Here is a 22,257-nt window from a genome sequence, read left to right on the forward strand (position 1 = left end):
TCCGTGTTTGGTTGTACACATGCTCATCCTCTGGGTTTGCTTTGTGTGATATGATTATAAGTGGGCTGTCCTTATCCAGAGAGGCTGACTAAATCCCCCTGTAACAGCAGAGGATCAGTTGACAAAGCACTGGCTCTAATCTGGCTAATGATGTCAAACGCAGACGTGGTAAAGGGTTATAGATACATTAACATGCAACCTCAGCCGGGACAGCAGAAGGATGATTATATGCCTTGTCATGATGGCGTCTCAGATGCCTTGGAAAACTGGAGAACGAACAAAGCTTGAAGTCACCCATACATGACACCGCTGAGTACATTTACTAATGTTGGTCTTCAGGAAAAGCAGACAGGCTGAATTTTTAAGGGGAATTCAAATTGCTGTTGTCATGTAAAAACCTCATAACAGCAGTAATGTCTGTGCTTTAACCCCAGGAGGAGGATTACATGGCCCACTATAAATTGTGAAAATGTTATGACCCTCAAAAACCCTCTCAGAAGCCACTGCAGGATTTCAGAAGTGCTCCAGCCCGTAACAGTGATATTTTTCTCCACTGAAATGAGAAATTTTGGAGTTACTGGACATTTTTTTGGCAGATAGCAGCAACATGCAAAGCTGTGGTTTCATCCCCTCTGTGATGAAGCTGTTTGACACGGACAGCTATCTATAAGCGAACACCAATATCTAGCAAGAGACGTCATTATCTGTTCAATTTTGCAGAAAAACTTCTCATGCAAGTGAAAGGGTTTTATACTGCTCTACTTCCTGAATTTCAGGCTTTTGGTAGGTGAGAGAATGTTTGATAAAATCCTCGGAGCCTAACTATGTCCTATGTGTATAACCAAACAGAGAGCTCGCAGGGAAAACTGCCATTATACAGAACAATGAAAAGCTTTTTTGTTGCTGAGAATATTCGTTGGTTTCACTGGTTTAAATTTGATTTAAGACCAAAATTATGAATATTCATTAGAGCTGGGTATCGTCACTCAATACTTAAAAGGCATCTACCGAAAAACCTAGTACCATGTAGTATTAAAACTGTCTCCAGTCAGACGATAGCTGCATTCGATCCCGTTTATGCTGAGGATCTGATCCCAGACCAGCCAGACTCCCACTGGATCAGAAAAAAAATGTTGCTGCCATCTTCAGCATCAAGCCATTCTCACAGTCTGTTTTGTAGTGAAATTGAGCATGGTGTGTTTGATGGTGTTGGCAGTTCAGTGTGCCACCAAAACATTCGCCACCTCATTCACATTATGGGTATTGAGTGAAGTACTCTTTTTGCATTGGTATCATTTTAAGGGTACTAGTACTGGTATTTGTAATGTAATTCTTTAAAGGATACTCAGTATTCATTCAGAGGAAATGCTTACAGAAATCAAATAGAATGATCCTTAGGTAATTTGCACAGTATGTTATTTTACATCACAGTCTGTTATGGGATCTCAAGGACCTGAATTTACATACTTATATCTGCACCTATGCAAAATGACTCAGCAGGTAATTGTAACAATATCACCTAATAATAATGACTTTATTAAGAACACAGAAAAAGGACCATAGCGTACTATGTAAAAACCAACAATACTCCGTATGCCAAAATACGATAGATTCAATAAATACAATATAAATCTGTGAATACACAGCACTGAATTATTCAAGTTCATATATGAAAAAGACAAAATTCAAGTAACTGACAACAACTGGCAACAAACAAACTGGAGTGCCACAGGCTCCACAGTCTGGATGAAAACCAGACTAAGCTTAGCACAGGGTTGGTCAAGGTCTGAATAATACAATTTGAAAGCCTGCACATGTATCGATACATGAGATTCCATGCTAAGGCAATGCAGGTAAGCACACCAACATCAACAAACATTTGGCTGGTCCTACACAATCGTGAATTCTCTGCATGCATGTGTCCCCTAGAACTTAAATGTTATAAAATATCGGAAGTGTTTTTGCACATATTTTTTGAGTTACATTCTTGTTTCTGGGCTAATGAGATTCAACTGTAAATACTATCAAAATGCATTTATGGGACATTCATTTTCATAACCAATAATGACAGCATACAAATTCTGCAAAAACATCTACATGAAAAGATCTTATGGGGTAAAATGGCAAACCTCAAACCACCAAACCATGCAGCGAGTTTATGAGAGAGCAACCACAGTCAACCAGAAGGATGTCAAGGCCACTGGAAGAGGCTGCTGTGCGCTCTTTCTTAAGGGCAATCAATGGCATCATTGTGAATGTGCCCACCACTGACTTTACAACGATGATGATTCCCCACATGGAGCGTCCTCCAGATCCAAACAATGTCAGGCCGTGGGTTTTCAGGTAGCAAAATGTCCCTCTTGCTGCTCTTCTGGCCACTAAAGTCTGGATCATTTGAGATATTCCTAGCCTTTCAAATAAGACTTCAAAAAAAAGGATAAAAACACAGCAATGAGATGTAATGACAATATATTTTTATTCTGTGTAATAGCTTCAAAATAAAACCAAGTCTGTGTTCAAGGCAGTGTCTTTAACATCCAATTTCATCAAAAAAAGATGGTGTGGAAACCAAAAGTGGTGTTTGTGTAGTTCGTGTACTTTAAACACTAAAACTAATCAGAGCCAGTCTACTGTCTTTGCCAAATGTTTTTGTTCATGCTGATAATGTCCCAGGGAAGTAACAATGCCTAATAAATAAATCCAACAGTGTCTGAAGCAGGTAGAAATTCAATTGTATCATTTTATCGTGGAAAAAAAGATGGATATTTTTAGATAACAAAGTGCATCATCTCGGGATCAGAAGCTGGAATAAATACGAACACCACAGAATTGAAATGTGTTGTTTTGAGATAATTGAGTTGTCAGTGCAACAAATGACAATTGAGATGAGATAATGAGAATTAAGTTGTGATTTTGAGATAATAGGCTTAAAATAAAAGAATGAGCAGCTTCCACTGCTCTGAGCTTCAGTCGAATCTTTCTATGACTACTCATCAGCTTTTTCTCTGTTTGATTCCATCTTTGTTTTTTTTACCTCTCCTCGTCTCCAGTTGCTGTTCTTCTGAAGGATGACTACTTTGTAAGAGGTGCTGGGCTGCCAGGGCGTTTTAAGGCTGAGAAGATGGAGTTTCACTGGGGCCACAGTAATGGATCAGCAGGCTCAGAACACAGCATAAATGGCAGAAGGTTTCCTGTAGAGGTAAAGCATCCTGTCACTACAACACACTTTGACAAATGTGCAATTTGGGGCCTTGAGGGTCAACACTGAATATTGGAGCCTGGTGCAGAATTGAGGTAGCATGTTGATGTTTCGTAAGTCCAATTTTACTTTGTCCCTAAGAAGCACCACTAGGTTGAGGGCTGTAGTCAAAAAGTGCTTTTAGGTAAACGCTGGCTTTCAAATAATGGTGGCATGGACCTGCTTACACCAGTATATTTAACATTTAATCATTACTGTGCTTAAGTATAAATTTGAGGTACTTGTACTTTTACTTGAGTATTTTCCTTTCATGCTGCTTTACACCTTTACTCCACTACATTTACAAGGGAAATATTGTACTTTTCACTTCATTACATTTGTCTGACAGCATCAAAACATAAGAGAGGAGTTTATAAAATATGATGATTTTATATATTAAATTGACAAAATGTATTAACAAGTACAGCCTCAATAATTAGAAAAAGTAAAGTAAATACATTTTTGAGGTGCTTTTTTTCCTTTTTTTTTAAATAAAAAGCATTTTGGGGGGGGTATTTTCTTTTTTTTTTTTTTAAATAATTTTGGGTTGTGGTATGAGTTTTAAATATATATATATAATTTTGAGTTTTATGACGTGGGGTTTTTTTTTAAACTAAAATTTAACAGTTTGGGGTATTTTTACTTGTAATACTTAAAGTGCATTTTTCTGGTAATACAAACTTTGACTTAAGTAACATATTCAATGCAGGATTTAAACTTGTAACAGAGTATTTTCACAGTTTGGTAGTTGTGATTTTATTTAAGTAAAGGAACTGATGTGTTTAACTGACTGCTTAAAAGTCACATCAAACAAAAATAGCAGTCTCCTTATTAATTATAATATTCTAAAAATGTGGCTTTCAAAAAATGGGGTATCAATATCTCAGTGCATAGGGGCACCGACACATGCGTACGAACATTTTGAGAAAAACTCACCCTTTTACAGTCGTCATGAAAGGGGAAATAAGCTCTAGAAATCAAACTCTTTTTTTTGAACCAGTCTGTAAGCATATTTATTTCTGCTGTAAAGTTGGGCATTTTGTCATGTACATTTGATTAAGGCCCAAAGTTAAGCATATTTAAGGGCGGGGCGGCTTGAATGACAAGCTGCCTGCGAGGCGTCAACACAGTATGTAATTCAGATTCATCCCTCGCTCCTCCACAGCTTTACCCTCTCATCCAAATATGGTCACTTCTGGTTCCAAAAAACAAGATGGTGATTGCCAAAATGCCGAACTTGTGGCTTCAAAACAGCAGTCTATTTGACTATTTGAAGAACTTTAGTTTTTGGATACCTTCATTTTTTTTCCCGCTTGGTTTGCACACACAAATAATTTTTGCTTAGTTTTTTGGTGCAAAATGATAAATGCAGTGCAAAAGTGAAGGGGCTTGATATAAAAATGAAAAAAAGAGAAAAATAGTAAAATATATCTGTTTTTACTAAAGTGGAAGATCTGCACAGTGTTTTGCAGCTATGTGTGAAATATTGACTGGGGGATGTGCAAACATTCACAGTATGAATATAAGGAGAAAACGTCGTGCATGTTGGGAGATAGAGACGCACGTTAATGTCACGCCTAATGTCAGAATGTCAAGAAAAATAGAGTTTGGGGAGTTGTTCGAATGATACACTGAAGCTGAGGTTTGTATTTTTCCTGCTCCTGAAGGGCTTTTTTTTGTACAAGGTCACAACACATTTCTCAATGCCATTAGTGCCAAAAGACAAATAGCAGACAAAGGAAACAAAAAAAACAGACAGCAAGTAATAAAGAAAAAGCAGAAAAGAAATTATCACCTAAGCTTGTAGTGCAGATATAAAGGGTATTAAGTCTGAAACCTTTTGGTATTATTTATTCTGGCCTCTGGATTAAAGCAGAAATCCAACTCTTTTTTATGTGGTGCAGAGAATTGGTTTTTAGTGCCTTTCAAATTTAATGATTTACAGTGCCATTTCTATTCATCATCTAAAATGAATTTGCAAATGTGTCATTTTGTGGGGTTATATTAAATGTTTTTTTCATCCCCTCTGTTGTCAAATGGTTAATAATTAGTGTAAATATAACAGTGTATGAAAACAGGAAGTGGCTGTTAGTTTGCCTCCATGTCCTATCTCCAAACACGCAGCTCGAGTCCTCCAGTGTTTGCTTCTTGGCCCTGTTCTGTGGAGCACTCTCTGCAGGCACGGCTTTTGATGCTGAATGGCTGAGTAATTAGATTTATTTTTGCCACATCACTTTGTGTTCAATGTAGTGTTAAAGGGCACCGGATTATATACAGCCATTATAAAGCTGTTGTGCGTATGGCTCCCTTTGATGGTGTGCGTCTAAATAAGACGACGGAATTCACTTTAATGACCAATTTAGGCTGCCGTTAGAAAAAAGCTGAACTAGACAAAGAAAATTATGCCCTCCAGATACATCAGTTCTAGATGTAAAATATAGAATTGTAGCTTAACATGTCTTTGTGTGTAAGGCCAAGGTTTTTGCATTGAGCTTCTTGTCAAAGGATTTAAGAGGATGATATTCTACTTATGAAAAATAAAAAAAATAGAAATAAAAGAAACATAATGACGCCTTCCAGAGGCTACATGAGAAGATTTTGACATAGCTACGTTAAAAAAGAATAAAAACAGAAATAGTGACTTGGAAAAAATATGTCCACACATTTGCGTATTTAAGGAAAAATAAACACATAAATGAGATTACAAATTGGTTCAGCTGCACAGGAAAAACATCCAGCCAACCTGAATCAGCTGTAACAATTTGATACCTCGTGCTGCAATTGAGAGTGCAGAAAACTGAATAATGATAGTGCTGTAAAAGTTATAAAATTGAAGAAACCCTTTCAAGGCCTTGAAATGGTTTGGAATTGACAGAATGTTTTTGAGTATACATTGTTTTTGCTATCATTTAAAATATGTTCATCAAAATCCCGAAGCATGTCAAACATTACATGACATACGTATGGTCCTTGCAATACTAATTCAAAATCTAGGGCTGTGCCCGTGGCTTAAGTGTTGGAAATTAATTGGTAAAACATGTGGGAACCCTGATTGAAAACTAGTTGACAAGGGAGTAGAAAAGTTCAAAAAGATACCTAAAATGAATGGATACGTGATGCAGTAGAAATGCAGACCTTGTCTAAACCTACTCACAAAACAAAAAGAAAAAGGGACCAAGTCTACATATTGACAAATACTGTGCCCTGTACAGCAGGAAAACATATAATAGTTATTTCCATGTTTTTAAATTAAAAGTGTTATTTAAGCATCAGATTAAAATCAGTTTAACAGAACACATTCAGGAAGAGAGGAATGAAACAAACATGAGTATTGGTCCAGATAATGGGCTACATCTGTCAGAAAAGGTTGCTTTAGAGTATTTGTGCCTCCGCGTGGTGCCTGTAAACTGGCAACAAATACACAGATTTAAAATTAATGCAGCAAAGTGTACAGCAGCAACCATGAATGAAGCTCTGCCCGTTGGATGCAAAGGAGCTCTGATGTATTTTTCATAACTCAAAGGATGGGTGACCCTCTTTTTGTAAAATGTATTCTGCCAGCATGTATGTGGAGAGCACGCAGCCTTGGTAGGATTGACTTGACACAGAGTACAGCATGGGATAAGGCTTTCGTAAGTAATACCATGGAGAAATGTTCAAAGAAAATGACCACATTAGGTGGCGTCCTTCACCTGGTAGAGTGTGCACCCCATGTACTGAAGGCTGAGTCCTGATTTGGGGCTGCATGTTGTCCGCTCTCTCACTTTCCCCTTTCCTGCATATCTCCAGCTATCCCATTTAATAAAGGCAAATAAAAGAGCCAAAAAAATAATCTTAAGAATAGAAAGACCACATTAGAAAAAAATAAGGCGAACAAAAGACAGCTATTCATGGCAATCTAACAGTCATACCCTCATGGGAAATGCAGTAGTCTTGTCTACAGGAAGTATAAAAAGGAATATTCCCTACACATATCAGCAAATATGTTTCCTGTCAACTACATACTGCGTGCAGAAACGGCAAAGAGTGGGAGGTCTGCTTTTTTTCAAAAAATAATATTATTCTCTTTATCAATAAGTCAGCCTGCATGTATCAAACATGATGCATTATTTCACTCACTGAATCAGAAGGTGAAAGAGTGTTATCGAATGATGAATGGTTGAAGGGGAACTGATTATGCAGGATCTCGCCTTTGGCCATTGAACTGCTTCCTTGCAAGATGTGGCATTTTCATATTTCATATTTATGCCTTGACAGAGTTTGATGTATTTGAGATTATATTACAGCCGACACGACGTGCACAGCCAAAATCCACGTTCATAAATGTTTGTGTTTGACATACCCAGTGATCTCTTACAGCAGAGGTTAGCTTTTGTTTTGTTGTGTATATGTTTTGTTCTTGGATAGTTGAGAAGCATGACCTTGGAGGTTGAGCTCCAGGGCTTATTTGTCTCTGCTAAACAGAGACTGTTTTCCAATCTGCTGTCTAATTATCTCCCCACTTCAAATGAGTCACAGTCTGCCCTGAGTCACTTATAGCACGCTGCATAAAGCATTTACACTTAAAGTGGGGTAAAAACCCTTAAAAGTGTTTATCCCACCTGCCCATAAGCTTGAAAAAAACACACAAATATAGTTCACACTATATTTGTGTGGGGGTGGAAAGACAAATTCAGTGAGCTGTATTATAGAGCTGCTCTGCCTTTGTAACATGGTCATATAAAGAAACAAACAAAAAAACAGCAACCACGGCTGCTCGGCCTGTGGCTTCTGAGCTTGACATTAATCTAACCATGGTCTTTCTCATGCGAGTGTAGTGGGGAGATCGATAGATGGACCACCTGTTCGCTCAAACAGCACAATGAAAAATGAAACAGTGGATTTTTTTTTCTGCCTCAGGGTACCATAAGGAGATCTTTTCTAATAATATATTAGGGTGTCACCAAGGTTAGATTAATTATACATGGATTACAAATCACACCTCGGAAGGGTACGCACAGTATGAAGTGTTGGGGTGGGTGTACGGTGTGGTACATTTCAGAAAGAGAAAAGCTCCGGCAGCACTGAAAGCATAGCTGCACTCAAGACTAATGGGGATGGATATAGCGACCCTGAGAGCTCAAAGCATATACTAAATAGCGAAAACATAGGAAACACTACCAAACACATAAATGTGATGGAACTAAAAACTGATGAACATGCCTGAACAAGCAACTGCTGTGGTTCGTGCTGCATGGATTTACTGAACCCAAGAACCCACCAGTGGTGCTAGAAAATAAGTGAACTATGAATTGGTTGGCTAGAGGGACTAAGGCTAGGTGTATAACAAATACATCAATATCTGAGTCATACAATCATATCTTTTCTATTTACATGTGTTGAGTTGCATTGAGCTCTCACGGCCTCCGAAGGATAAAAGGATAAAAGAATGATGTGTGTTTATGGTGTCCGACTTGCAAAGATAACACATGATCAACATAGAGAAAAGTTCTTATAATGAGCTGTATAACAGGAGATAAACAACTCAAATCCAATTCGACTGGCATGATTTTGAGTCGGGTACAGCCCTAGTTATGAGTGCACAATCTTAGTGCACACAGTGTAGTGCATTTTGCCATACTTCTCAGTGCGAGGCACTACAGAAGTATCCAATTTGAGACACAAAAATGTTCACTCTCGTCCTATTCTCTTATGCTATCCTTTTTCACTCTCTGTGACGTTCTGTGTTATGAATCTGTCACGTGAACGACAAAGTTTCATGTATTAGATCAGTAACACTTACAGAAGGAATTTTGTGATACTTAATTGTTCCTGAAAATTAATGCTGTAGCACTTAGTAGGTGCATAAATAAGGTAGACAGTTCTGAGAAAATCATGCTGTGTTAAAAAAGACACATTTACCTGTTAACAACAAAATGCAGCAGTAGCACAGCTGTAAAGCATAAAGTGAGGAAGTGAGAATAAATTTGTGCCGCTGTGATAAATCTAAGATCTCTCTGCACACAAACTTATTTCGTGTAGCTTGTCTTGCCTCAATATCTCGCTGTCTTGGGAAATCATGCCAAACATGACTTTGTTTTTCACCTGTTTGTGCTAAAATGGAACTTGGGAATGCAGAGCAGCTTTCAGCGCTTCTGTTTGTACTCACTTTGTCTTGAAAAAAATATATTGAGGGCTTATAAACTGAATTTAGACTAAAGATGGGCTCTGGAGATGTGGACAGTGTGGGCCGTCTGCTCTACGGAGAAAACTGGAGGTGAATTATAAAGCTCAAATGTTTCTGTTTGTCTTTCAGTTTCCACCTGGTACCTCTGGTCTCCCACCAGCTGCTCTTGGTTATTGGTACTCACAATTTGTAGATTTGTCTTTACATATTTTTCTGTCTAACAGTATGGTTAATTTTGTCTTGACAAAAACAAACATGTCTGAATGTCTTAAGAGCGCTTAAAGATTGGTCAGACCACCTGTATGTCCTGCTTAAAATCAGCAACATTGCAGTGATATCTGTGGACATAATTTAAGTTTCACAAAGAGGGGGCTTTTTGTGCCAGCGCTCACAAACACCCAGTGAAACGAAGCGTGCAATCAAGTGATTCAAATCGCTTTCGGCAACATTTATTTTTATTGGCTGCTCTGAAAGTGTTTGACAATTGAATATCGTGTTATCCAGCGTGCGGTTAATAAGAGCAGGTCACGTGAGCCAGTGTCAGTGAGTAAATGAAGCCTGGGGGGGGGCAGCTTAAATGGGTAATGTAGTTAATAACATCTGAAGGGTGATGAATGGCTGAAGCTCTTTCTTGCTGAGTTCTCACACAACAAATTAGTTCCATTAAAGGCTGCAGTTAAAGGAACTCTGAAGTAAACTGATTACCTTAAATTATCTGGATTGAGTCTTTTTGTACCTGGTTTAGGCCTTTGGTACACATTAATGGATTTATCCTTATTTATGCGCCCATTTATTAAGACTTTTCGCATCTGTTTTTCAGCACAGCCAGTTGTGGCTGGGTTTTTTTTCCTCCATAATTTCTCTTTGAACGCAGAAAAAAGGCAAGCTTACCCTTTAATTAAATCAACATCTAGAACCTTTTTTTATTGCCAATTAACTTGGTTCAGTGACATGAAAGGGTTTTTCATTTTAAAGAGGATCGAGACAGCGAGATGATGGGCAGCTCCAATTGCTACTTTTAGAATCATTTGCTGATTTTGATCAGCACTACCGTAATATGTCTGCTTTGAAATGAAAGGAATGAGACTCTTTTTTTTATCAGAAAGCAGAGCCGTGACAGGTATATGATGCATTCAGTGTACAATGGTTCTCACATTGTATTCACATAAGCTTTGTTGTGAAATTACAAGTGATATTGTGGGTGATTTGGGGTAATTGGACGCAATGATTAGAAGTATGCCATTCTGTTAGATCTCACAACAGGTAAAGAGCACACTCCTGCAGCTCTTCCTCTTATAGCTCCCGACTTGTCTCCATGAGGACGGTCACCCTGAGGAATGGGATGCTGTATTTCTCCAGCATCTCCCCAGGAGTGGCAGAACACAAAAAGGAATGACACAGATTATGGGAGATTTATGGGAGTGATAAATACACCCTCTTTTATGCCCCTCAAAACAGCTTTTCATCAGCTCCTCAGCAGTGTGTCCAAGTGATTGATGACAGGACTGTTGGTTCTCCTTGTCCACTCCTCAAGCTGTTTATGCTCTGTTTCCCATCCCAGATGCAGATCTACCTTTACAATTCAGATGACTTTGACAGCCTCAGCGCTGCCATCAAGGAAAGACGCATCATCGCTGCCATGGCGGTCTTCTTTGAGGTAAGGTCCAAGGGTCAAGACAGATGTAATCCAAAGAAAACAGAGACTGCACAAGTGCATTTCTACCTAGAGTGGGCTTGAACATAAACATGGTCCATCCATTTGTCTGTCTACCACATCTGTTCAGAGTAAAATATCTCAACAATTATTGGATGGATTATCATAAAAGTGGTACACGCATGCCTTGATGGTGGATTTTCACCACTTTCATCACAAAAAACTGCAAAACTAATAATATTCCCATCAGATCATGAATTGAATATGTTAAAATGTCTATCTGCTTAATATCAGCATGTTAGCATTTGGGCTTAATTCACCAACTATTTTATAAGAAGATCTTTCTTCTTAAGACCATCTTAATGTAGTTTTAACAAAGATTCAAACAATCATTAATGTTTTCTTATTTGGGATGTTTTCTTTTTACCCTGCACACAAAGTATCACTCTTACTCTTTGGACAAAATAATTGGTATTTAGGTAGGGATTTCATCAATTCAAATTATAATGGTTTTTTTTTTCATTTACAATATTTTAATATCTATTTTAATGAATTTAAAAAGCTTTAAAGTGTTTTGGAAGATAAACACTTCACTACCACTTCAATTTACATCAGTTATTATTATTATAGTTTTTTTTGGTTTTTTTTACATTTGGAGTCCACCCTCTATAGACTTTTGTTTGACCATTCTTGACTTAAATTCTCTCTGCTTTTCTTTTCCTTGTTCTTCTACTTCAGTTTATGTGTGTGCACATGGCTCTTCAGTCCTAAGGCCATTTATGGGGATTTGTGGGGTGTTTTTGCTTATCAGGATCAACTGGTATGCGCTTTCAACTACAAGGACGATGGGATTCCTCATTATAGGAACACACAAGAACAATTATGCAGTTTAACAACATGTCCAGACTTTTCTTAGAGACCTCCTTTAAGAACACATTTAAGAAAAGCTGAGAAAGATATTGGTGAATGAGGCCCGTTGTCATTGTTAGCATGCTGACGTTAGCATTTAGCTCAAAGCACAGCTGTGCCTGAGTGCAGCCTCATAGAGCCACTTGCATGGCTGCAGTCTCTTGTTAAAAATGCTGTGCTCATGCTTTAGGATGCATCTATCTGCCAGTTAGTTTTCTCAGAAAAGTTACACCACTCTTAAAGAAAACCTTTGTAATAGCTATCCATTTAGTTTTTGCTACAGTAGTATATTTTTTCATAGGCTTATAATGTAAAACAACTCAATGTATATACTGTTTGAAGAAGATTACAAAACCAAGACGGATAAAAACAAACTGGTAGACATGAGACGGAAGTAGGAATTATACTAAGTCAAACAGGATGAAGAAAGGACTCTTGGCTTGAGGGGGTTGTTGTAATTGTATTAGTCAAATTATGAAAAGGATGAAGATGTTAATAAGTTTTTGGGGTCAGAAAATGATAAATATTTATAAGCAATGATCTTTGGCCCCTGTATTGTGATAGAAGAGTTTCTCTCCACCTAGCAGCTGATTATTTTCTCTGTTTTCTGTGGCACATTGCAGATTGTTTACCGAGATACTACAAATTGTCCCCTGAAGGTCTGAGCACATAAGCTCTTAATGGACAAGAATGGTCCTAATTTCTGTTAACAGTAAAAACATCTCAGAGATTTATGAACCGTGAAAAAGCATACACCAGCAGCATGTGTTACACTCTTAATTTCTATTAGCGCTATCTCTGCGATTGATGGCAGGCGATCAATGCGGGCTAACTTTGAGCTTAATAGTATATAGGCAAGGGTCAGCTATCAGGAGGAGCGAGGCTGGAATGGGGACACAGGTGTTCGTAATGTAGGTCTACTGTCAGACTCTGATAAACGTGTGTGTACGAGGACCTAAATGCCTCCACTGGGTCCTGACAGCCCTATTGCTTACTGCAATTAGCACCACCATACACAATCCGCTGAGTAGCAGTTTACAATGTGAGAGTTTTTAAGCGGACACACACACATTGGCTCAGATTTACCATTTCTAATCAATGAGCAGAGTTGTTCCTGTGCTCCCCAAAGGCCTATTAGTGGCCTCTAAGGTGTGCATATTATCCACATTCAGCATTCAGTTCCACACAATTATTCTCCTATGACTGACCTGAATTATTGTTGAGCAAGGGGAGATTGGTCCCCGCATCCCAACACTGTTTTGTCCAGTCTTGCTTATTAAGTAGGACATTGGGAATACAAGAATGTGGGGCTGAACAACATATAGTCTTAAGTAATTTCAAAGAATTAGCAGTAGGCCTAATAGATAAGGAGGGAATCAGCAGTGGTGTTCGTCCTCTGGAGACAGCAAAGCTTACGGGCTAATGGATCCATGCAGCTACTGGATACCACCAGCTAAAGACGGATACAAAGCAGAGGTCTTCACAGGTCCAAAATGATGGACATGAACCTTAATGGACCCATAGTTTGCTCTAAGATCCAGTTGGATCTGATTTTAAAATTATTACATATATTTTTTAAAAATGTATACAGTATTCATAACTTGGTGCATGTCCCAGAGGAGAGAGAGACATGGATCTGTTTTATGGACCCATTGGGTATTTAAATACCCAAATTTGGTAATTAAAATTGGTAATAAAAACATTGTTTTACTGCTTAAAACATTTATCATGTCCAATACAGTATACTGTCCGTACCCATCTTAGCATATATAATATTTAATAATGTTTCAGAAGTCTTTTTTATTATTATTATTATTTTTTATATATTTACATATTAAGACATTATGTGACATAGTGATACTGGATTTACAAATCAATGAAATGTAAATAATACATAACATGTCATAAAAAAACAGGAAGTTAAAATAATGCAGAAAAAAAGAAAACCCCAAGACAGATAAAATAATTTAGATAACTAATATGAATAATTATATGCTTATATAGGTAATACTAGTAAGATTTAATATATTACCTATATTATTATTATTACTAATAATTGATAAATTCAAGTCAGGTGGTACATTTTTCAACATAGGACATGGTGTCCGATACCATGAAAGCATGGTTATTTTTTCCATTTGATATAAAAATATTTCATTCGCATCATCCTTTCATTTCAAATTAATCAAGTTATTATTTTTAAATCAGCTCCTTGTAATTTGTTTAAATATTGCTGCCATTATAACTAGGATCAAGTGTGAATCTTTCATTTTTATCTCTTCTGGTAATTTCCCAAATAGTCGGCTTAATGGGTTTTTATCTGGCGAAAAACCAAAACGAACTAAAAGTATCGTACTACAATCTTCGTAGTATATTCCCTCAAATATTATGAGATGGTTGTTTTATGTATATTTTCTGAACATTTGTTACAAATCAGCTGGGATATATTGTATCAAAGTTTATTTTCCGGCTTATTTTTTACATTGAAATGGTGGTTGATGGTTAGCTTATATTATTATTACCATCCTTGCTGAAATTTCTTTTTTCACCGCATCAGTGGATTTATATCTTAAATAGATCTCTTTTTAAAACATCAATGACGTAACTTATCACCTGGAGGAATCTAAATAAAATTGAATAGGGTAGACCATCATGTCTTTATCACCAAACATTTGTCCTAATTTACACAAACCAGAAGCCCATAAATTTAAAGTCCAATCAGCTTAATTAGGTGGGAGGTCTGAAACAGTTCCCGTTTTTTCTGAAGATATTCAGTCTTCATTCAGTAAGGTAAGATGTTTTATTCTGGGAGAAAGGCAGAACAGTTAGTGGTACAATACAATGATCTAGCCTGACATCAGAAAAATCAGCCTCAAAAATGACCAGACTACAAAATCGACTCATCTGTGACGTAAACCTTTCAAATCCCCCCACCCAAAAATTGAACATGGCAGCCCTGGCGATAATGATAGATGGAATTAGATTCTGCTAGATTATACTGTATTGTAGAGATGTTGCCCTCATTGCATGCACCCTCTGTATTTTGCTCATATTGATCGCCTTTAGTCATTATGTTAGATTATTATTATAGTCTTGTAATCCCTTTAGTAATCCGCTGTCTCTGGAAATTTCCTGCAGCTGGGGCAAAAAGACAATCCAGCTGTGGACCCCATCATCCAGGGATTGAGAGGAGTAGTGCATCATGGTAAGTAATCGGAAAGTAACCCTCTTACAAACTCTGCGTGACAGTGTTCTGTTTTGCGTGTGGTGTGTGCATGTGTCTGTGTAGATATGTAATTGTTATTCTTTGTTTCTCCAAATCATTTGTTTACTGTCCACTGATTTATTTTGCCAAAATCTCCTCCACATGAAACATTACTGATGGAATTAAGATCACGGTGAATATCCCAAAAGCAATTATCCATTTATTAGATCACTCTGACATTGCTGTTGTTGATGTTTTGGTTGATCTTCGAACTAAATTTGTTGCGGCGGTGCAGCCATTGTGCTCCTCCCTATCTTCATAGAACAAAGCTGCTTAAGCATTGGTCCTCATATTTAAAACCCCCAAATTAGAGTCTAAACACAAGATATGAGCAGAGTTTAACTTCAAAAGGAGGCAAGACACCACTGCTAGTGCAGCTCCACAGTAGGAGACCTCCGAGGAGCTTCACTCACAGAGAAAGAGCTATTAATTACATCTGAGCCTCAATTAGACAACACTCTTTTGCTCTGACTCACACAGACATGAGTTTACATTGTGGACCAAGGCTCCTGCAAAGGCTCATGTCCACATTTTAAACTGTTAATGCTTTGTGCTGTCTTCATTGCATTCTGTCTGAAATTATTGCTGCTGCGTTGCCTGCACTGTATGCATGACTTATGCCGACCATAAGCAGATGTTTTTACATGACTGTGTAATCCTGTACTGCATCTGGGGACACAGCAGTTTTGTTTACACAGACACGTATGGCTTGTTTTACAACCTGCCGCTGACGGTCTTTATGTGAGCAGAATCATACACTGACAAGGACATGTATATGGATGAGGATATATGGAAGAATGGAGTAATTGTGCCTTAGCCATGGTAATTTCACAGGACTAGTGCTTAGCTTCATTAGGTCGTTTCTCATAATGATTTCACCCGCTGTATTTTCTGGAGGTGGATTTTTTAAGGTTGTGTTCTGGTACGTTGTGGGAAAATTATTGTGTTAGTCCGACTAAAACTGGACTTTTAAAATACATGTAAACATGTTAGTCTGACTGAAAGTGGACTGAGAAATGTTTCACAGCATTTATTCATCTGGTATGCCACAATGCATTCTGGAAGTTGTAGTTTTTCTACCTCTTGAACTAAAGTGTCCTTTTTCTCTGTTTTCTCTGGTCACGTAGCACCAGTTTCCGTCTTTCTACTGCATAGATATCCTTGTTTTAGGATATCTATGCAGGGCATCTCTTAGCAGTGAAACACTTCTTTAGAGGCCTAAACAACTGTCAGAATGAGCAGGAAAAGACAAACATGTGAGTGGAAAAAAAGCTCACTCAGAGACCACAAGAGATCCCTAAAAAGTGCGTGAAATGGTCCCAGAATCAGAAAATGGGTCGCTTTGTTCAGTGAAATTTCTACACCGAAAATTCCATTGAGGTAATTGCAGGAAATGAATTGGCCTGTTTTCTTATTGGTCCATTATCAGCTGGGAGGCTGTTTCACTTGTGGTTTTTATTTCACAGAGGTATTTAGGCTCCGCTCTTTCTCTTCTATATAGCCTTAATGAAGGCAGGTTGCCAAATCATGTTGGTTGTACTGCATTGTGCTGGAAAAGTGTCTGAACTCTGTGCTGTGCAGCTGCACAGATGTTCGTGCTAAGACCACAGTATCTCTCATCTCTCAGCTGACAGAGAGCTTGTGTGGGTGTGGTGGTTTTTGGACTCTCTTCCTGCTGGCTGCTAAATGCTCCTCGCCTCCTCCCCCGTTAGGGTGGTTGGTTTTCCGCTTGCTCGTTATCCCACAGTCATCCATCCATCAGCATCTCGGCGGCCCATGAGCGATAGGGCACGTACACTGTCTGAAGACAGGGAGAAGAAAGGCTGTGAATACTGAATTTGACTTTGAGTACAGATGAGGCATGGGGGCGAAGCTTCCAGTGCCTCAGTAGTCCTATCAGTCCTATCACCCCAAGCCTCTGCTTTTTTTAGATAACTTCATGAGCTGTGAGAGATTGGATTTGACATAAACTCAGCTGTATTTGGGTGTTTCACGTCATAATTCAGGGAAAAAAAAAACACACACAGCATATTTGCAGGAGATAAAGGGATCCTCCAGTTTGTTGTTTTGTTTTTTGTTTTTTTAACGCGGCCTTGCCTGGTTCTGATCACAGAGGATAGAGCAGATCCAGTAATCGTTTGGATCTGTCCTAATCCCTGTGCCCCATGTGACAGATGTAACACGTAACAGAGCCGGCTACCACCCAGCTACAGATCGGCTGTCAGAGCAGGCCATTTTATCTGACTCCCCTCCCCTTGCCCCTTTCTAAGGAGGACCAAAGAGAGATCTCTGAGTACAGAGATCCGGCCAGAGCGATAACAAGCGGTGAGGCTTTTAACTGCTGTCACCATCGTTCCACTAGTGGAGGTTTCAGTAAGGCAGTTAAAATGTCACAGGGAGAACTGAATGAAACAACCATGCTAATGTTGGTGTAAATGTAACCGTAGATATGCAGGGTTTGTAGCAAAGCATTAAAGAGTGAATATCATGTTTCGCAGTATTTATAGTGCCCTTCGTGTCTTTACACTGACACGTTTTGATCCCATGTTCTACTCCAGAAAAGGAGACGAACCTCAGGTCGTTCATCCTGAGGGATCTGCTGCCATCGTCTGTGGACAGTTATTACCGATACACCGGCTCTCTGACCACACCGCCCTGCATCAAGGTGGTGGAGTGGATCATCTTCTCCAGGCCTGTGTATTTGTCCCACTCACAGGTGCGTCAAGTCCACACACACACACACACACACACACACACGTCCAAACAGCTGTATTCTCCATGTGCACACAGTGAATCACTTGCTGTCCAGCAAGCAATTTTTCCCTTCATCTACCTCTCTTCTATCTTTTTTTTCCCCTTTCGTTCCTCTCCAACTCCTCTGCATATGAAACCATAACTGCCTATATAGTGGATGAGTAAGCAGGAAGGGGGAGCCAATTACTGGAATTTGAATGATAGTGCGATATAACTTTTACTCATATATCATGCTGTTGGCCTGAGACAGTGGCCATAGGGTCTTAAACAGAATACTGCTGCACACGGACGCAGGTTATCACGCTGTTAAAGTTCTTCAAGTGCAGAAATGTTCATTAAATTTTCATTAATTTAAATTATTGCAGTAGATGTTTCACAAAAGTTGAATGCAAAACGTAGCATTTTACAGCACTCACCTAGGTGCTTTAGAGCAGCTCAGCTCCAACTGTTTGTGATTTTGAGAGAAAATGTATGCCAAATCATGCCCCGTGCTTTTTGCTGATCCCATACGCAGTCCCTCGCTGCATCTTTTATACATACAATTCTCGGGTTACCCAGCTGCATATCCTCCAGAGCGTTGTGTGCGGTAGAAATTTGCAGGGCTCAGTGGAATTTCTATCAACATGCGGGAGGACAAATCTTTTGTTCAGAAATGACTTCTACTGCAAGAATATTGACCACCCCTGCAATGTTTGTGACGCTCACAGATAGTCTTTTATGAACCTGTAATTCATTTCTCCAAGCACGCATAGGACACATTGATTCCACAGTATCTGTAATGTGTAGTCATTACAGCACGCGGCAGGAGATCATTCATGGCAATCAATGGCCGCAAATTTGCCCCATTGAAAAGTTACAGCCCGGTAGGTAGCCAGGATGATGATTGAGGTCCGTGCCTGCTGGGTCCTGTGGTGTGAATGCTTCTTGCAAATACTCTGCTTCAGTTGTGAACACTCAGCTGCTGGCAAGTAGCTACAAATGCAGTTCAGCATGATATATTATATATTCAACACACACTCTCACACACACAGTAACAAAAGCTCTTTAACTTTGCTTCAATAGCTATTTTGTGTTTCTTTCCGTCTAGCTGGAGGCCTTTTACTCCATCTTTACAACAGAGCAACAGGACCACGTCAAGTCTGTAGAGTACCTGAGGAACAACTTCCGGCCCCTGCAAGACCTGGACAATAGGAAAATCTTTAAGTCTGCTGTAAAAGACGCATGGCAGAAAGACTTAACCGAAGTCCAGGGAAGCCCTCACAGCACTGAAGCTTCAAGAGGTAAGCTTTGTTTTCTGCACAATGTCACACTAACCCCGCTTTTGGTCCAACCCAATGATCTCCTTTATTTACATTCATTACCTGCTATTTTATTAGTTCTTGTTAATGCTACCTAAATTACCTACAGTAGTCAGTTTTTGGGTTATTATTACATCTTCGCTTTAAAGTCCTCACTAAGAAACAATAAACAGAAAATATGTGCATTTGTATTCCCTTGGGTCGATAATTAAAAAATTCATGTTAATTTATTTGAACAGACTCCGTATTTTTTTAACTGTATGCCTCGACCAGATGGTTGAGGTGGAAGTTCATGGCATTGGTAACCTAGAAAGAAAAAATCTAATTACAAATCACTTACTGTTATAATGCTTGTTATATGTTATCTTGCCAACACATTTCAATTTGTGACCATGGAATTAGAAGCATTACCAGTGAGAGTATCATTTCCATGTGTGTATTGTACCATTTACAATTATAGCACTTTGAAGACATCTCAGAAATGGTGAAAAAAATCATGCTTTCATCAAATATATGATGGAATAATAGTAAATATGATATTAACAACAGAGAATATTCATCCTTTTTTATTTCATAAAAATTGTGAATTCTTGTCTTAATATCACTACTAAGAAGTTTGATCCAAATAATGTCCAATGATGCCTCCATAAAAATATAAAAATGACATGTTCTCAAATTTGCAGTATTTGTATGTAAATACCATTAGTATTTTTACAGGACCTTTGCGTGTCCAGATTGCACAGGGTTAGTATTGGTATTACCTGGGCTGTATTACGTGAATTGTTTCAAATATTGTTTATGTTCTCAGTCCCCTATATATTTGCTTTATCCATGATATGTAAGTTTTGACAACATATTATCAATTATATTATTCAGATTTTTTCTTTTTCACCCACAAAGACTTCTTGGTTTGTCAGCACTATTTATTTCTGTTCAGAAATTTAGAGGCTGCAGTGAAAATTATTATTGAGATCTCTGATAGCATTCTGGGACCAAAATTCAGGAAGCTCATTTGGCTGAGACCCTTTCATGGACTCAGCTCATATCAGTAGGTCAGTAAATATAAAAGGACCATGGAAGGTATTTCTTTTTCTTTTTTTGTAGTGTAAGAATTACTTACAGAGCCAATTTTGCTGCAGTTAAAATCACCACATGAATAGGTAATCATTCAAAATTCAGGAGATTTTTGGAGAAAGCCTCGTCTGACAGAATGGTGCACATGTCATTTTCTCATTGTCACAAGTCATTCTTGTATCAAAGAACATATTAATACAGAGCACAGACCTCATGCAGGGCTTGATTAGAGTATTTTTGTTCGGCTCTCTTTTATGCGTGCATCTTGCGGCGCTCGCTTTAACAGAACAGTACAGGAACTATGGAGACTAATGAGAAAGGCTGCTGCGCCTTAAAGTGGTGTTGTTGGTGTCTGGCGGGGAGAATTGATTGGGAATGCTTGTGATGAAGTTGGAGCACTCTCACAAGGCCGATCAGCAATCATCATTAATATGTGGCACAGCTAAAATAGACCCATACAAATTAAGTTGTGAAATTGCTTTTGTGGCATTATGTCAGTAGGCAGAATGATTGTGGACCAGTGTCGCTCCTTTTTTTCCCTCCTTCCCTCTCTCTTGCTCGTTTTCTCTTTGTGTCTCTCTCGTATTTCTATTTTATTGTGCTAAAAAGTAAGGATCTATACTTAATGGGAGGCGCTGGGAGTAAACGGTGTCAGTCTTATTTTCACGGGTGACATCTGTCAAGGTTGTGTGAGGGAGGATATTTATCTGCGCACAGTAAATGATGGCTTTGCTTGTAAATGTTGTGCGGACCAGGGCCATACCTTGACTATATGTTCCATCAAGGTGGTTTTTACACCCATGAAAGTTGTTTTGTCCATTAAAGATGTGTCGCTTCTGATGCAAAACACGTGGAAGATTCATTGTTTGTCCAGTAATATGGTCATGATATATAGGCCAGTATGTAATTTGTCATATCTGCATGTGTAAACAAGCACTAGCACCTTTTTCTCATGACTCGAGTCCAGATTAGGAACATGTCTACACTTGAACAGATAAAACTACTATTTTCTGCACAAGACTCAGAATTATGTCAGTCAAATCGTATTTGGCTGTTCAAAACAAGTTTTCGACTATTTGTTCTAGAGGCCGACCAGTATATCTGTCAGCAGATTTTATCGTCTGATATTTTCCCATCACAGTTATATCGATATTGGCTTTTATGTTGACTGATAAACACATTATGAAAGTTTGTTTTTAACAGAACACAATGCAGAAAAAGATGCATAGAGTACTTTTTGAGCTATAAAATTCTCAATTAAATTTACAGTTTCAGTGCACGGATGTTCTTTTTGAAAATAAAGTTTATTGTTAAACCTTGTACATTTGCATATTTACAGCATTTTAAAGATAAACATGCAAAAATGTCAAGAATCTTATTTGTGCATGTTTGTTGTCTTTCCTCGACTGCCTGTCTGTTTACACAAACTTCCAATGAATTCAAAAAATGGTTTCAGGTTTTAATTATAGCACAGCGTTTGTCCAACCCAAAAAAGCCCCTCTGTTTTATTTCTTAAAGGTTCATCATAACTCATAATAAGAATACGAATAATTTTATAAGACTGTACACTGTGATGTTTTCTGAGAGGGTTATCGTACAACGGAAATCTCATACCGTTTTAAATCCAGTTGCAACAGCTTCTGTTTGTCTGTTAGTGGTAAAAACTCTGCACCTTTGAATTCATTAGTTATATGGTCATGGGGATGTGAGGCCAAAACATAGAGGAAAATATCTGTTTACAAAATCATCTGTATATGTTTAGACAGGGCTTCAGCGTACCTCTGTTCAAAATTTGGTTAAAGTATCCCATGTTCTTGTTGATAATTTTCTTGAATAGCTGATTACTTGTTTTGTCTAAATGTCAGTAAATAGTGAAAAATGCCCAGAGCCCAAGGTGAC

The 22,257-nt window shown here is 38.3% G+C and overlaps 1 protein-coding gene across 1 annotated transcript in view; it reads left to right on the forward strand.

Moving 5' to 3' along the window:
- The window catches only part of ca16b (carbonic anhydrase XVI b), a 139,849-nt gene that overhangs the window by 79,145 nt on the left and 38,447 nt on the right, over nt 1-22,257 (forward strand). Inside the window, exons 4-8 of the mRNA XM_042507475.2 lie at nt 3,051-3,199; nt 10,966-11,061; nt 15,106-15,172; nt 17,791-17,948; nt 19,074-19,266. Of these exons, the coding sequence (XP_042363409.2) occupies nt 3,051-3,199; nt 10,966-11,061; nt 15,106-15,172; nt 17,791-17,948; nt 19,074-19,266 (663 nt within the window). The remainder of the gene's footprint in view (nt 1-3,050; nt 3,200-10,965; nt 11,062-15,105; nt 15,173-17,790; nt 17,949-19,073; nt 19,267-22,257) is intronic.

The sequence above is a fragment of the Plectropomus leopardus genome, chromosome 2, assembly GCF_026936395.1.
Source record: "Plectropomus leopardus strain MGB_pleo_1.0 chromosome 2, ASM2693639v1, whole genome shotgun sequence".
NCBI lineage: Eukaryota > Metazoa > Chordata > Actinopteri > Perciformes > Serranidae > Plectropomus > Plectropomus leopardus.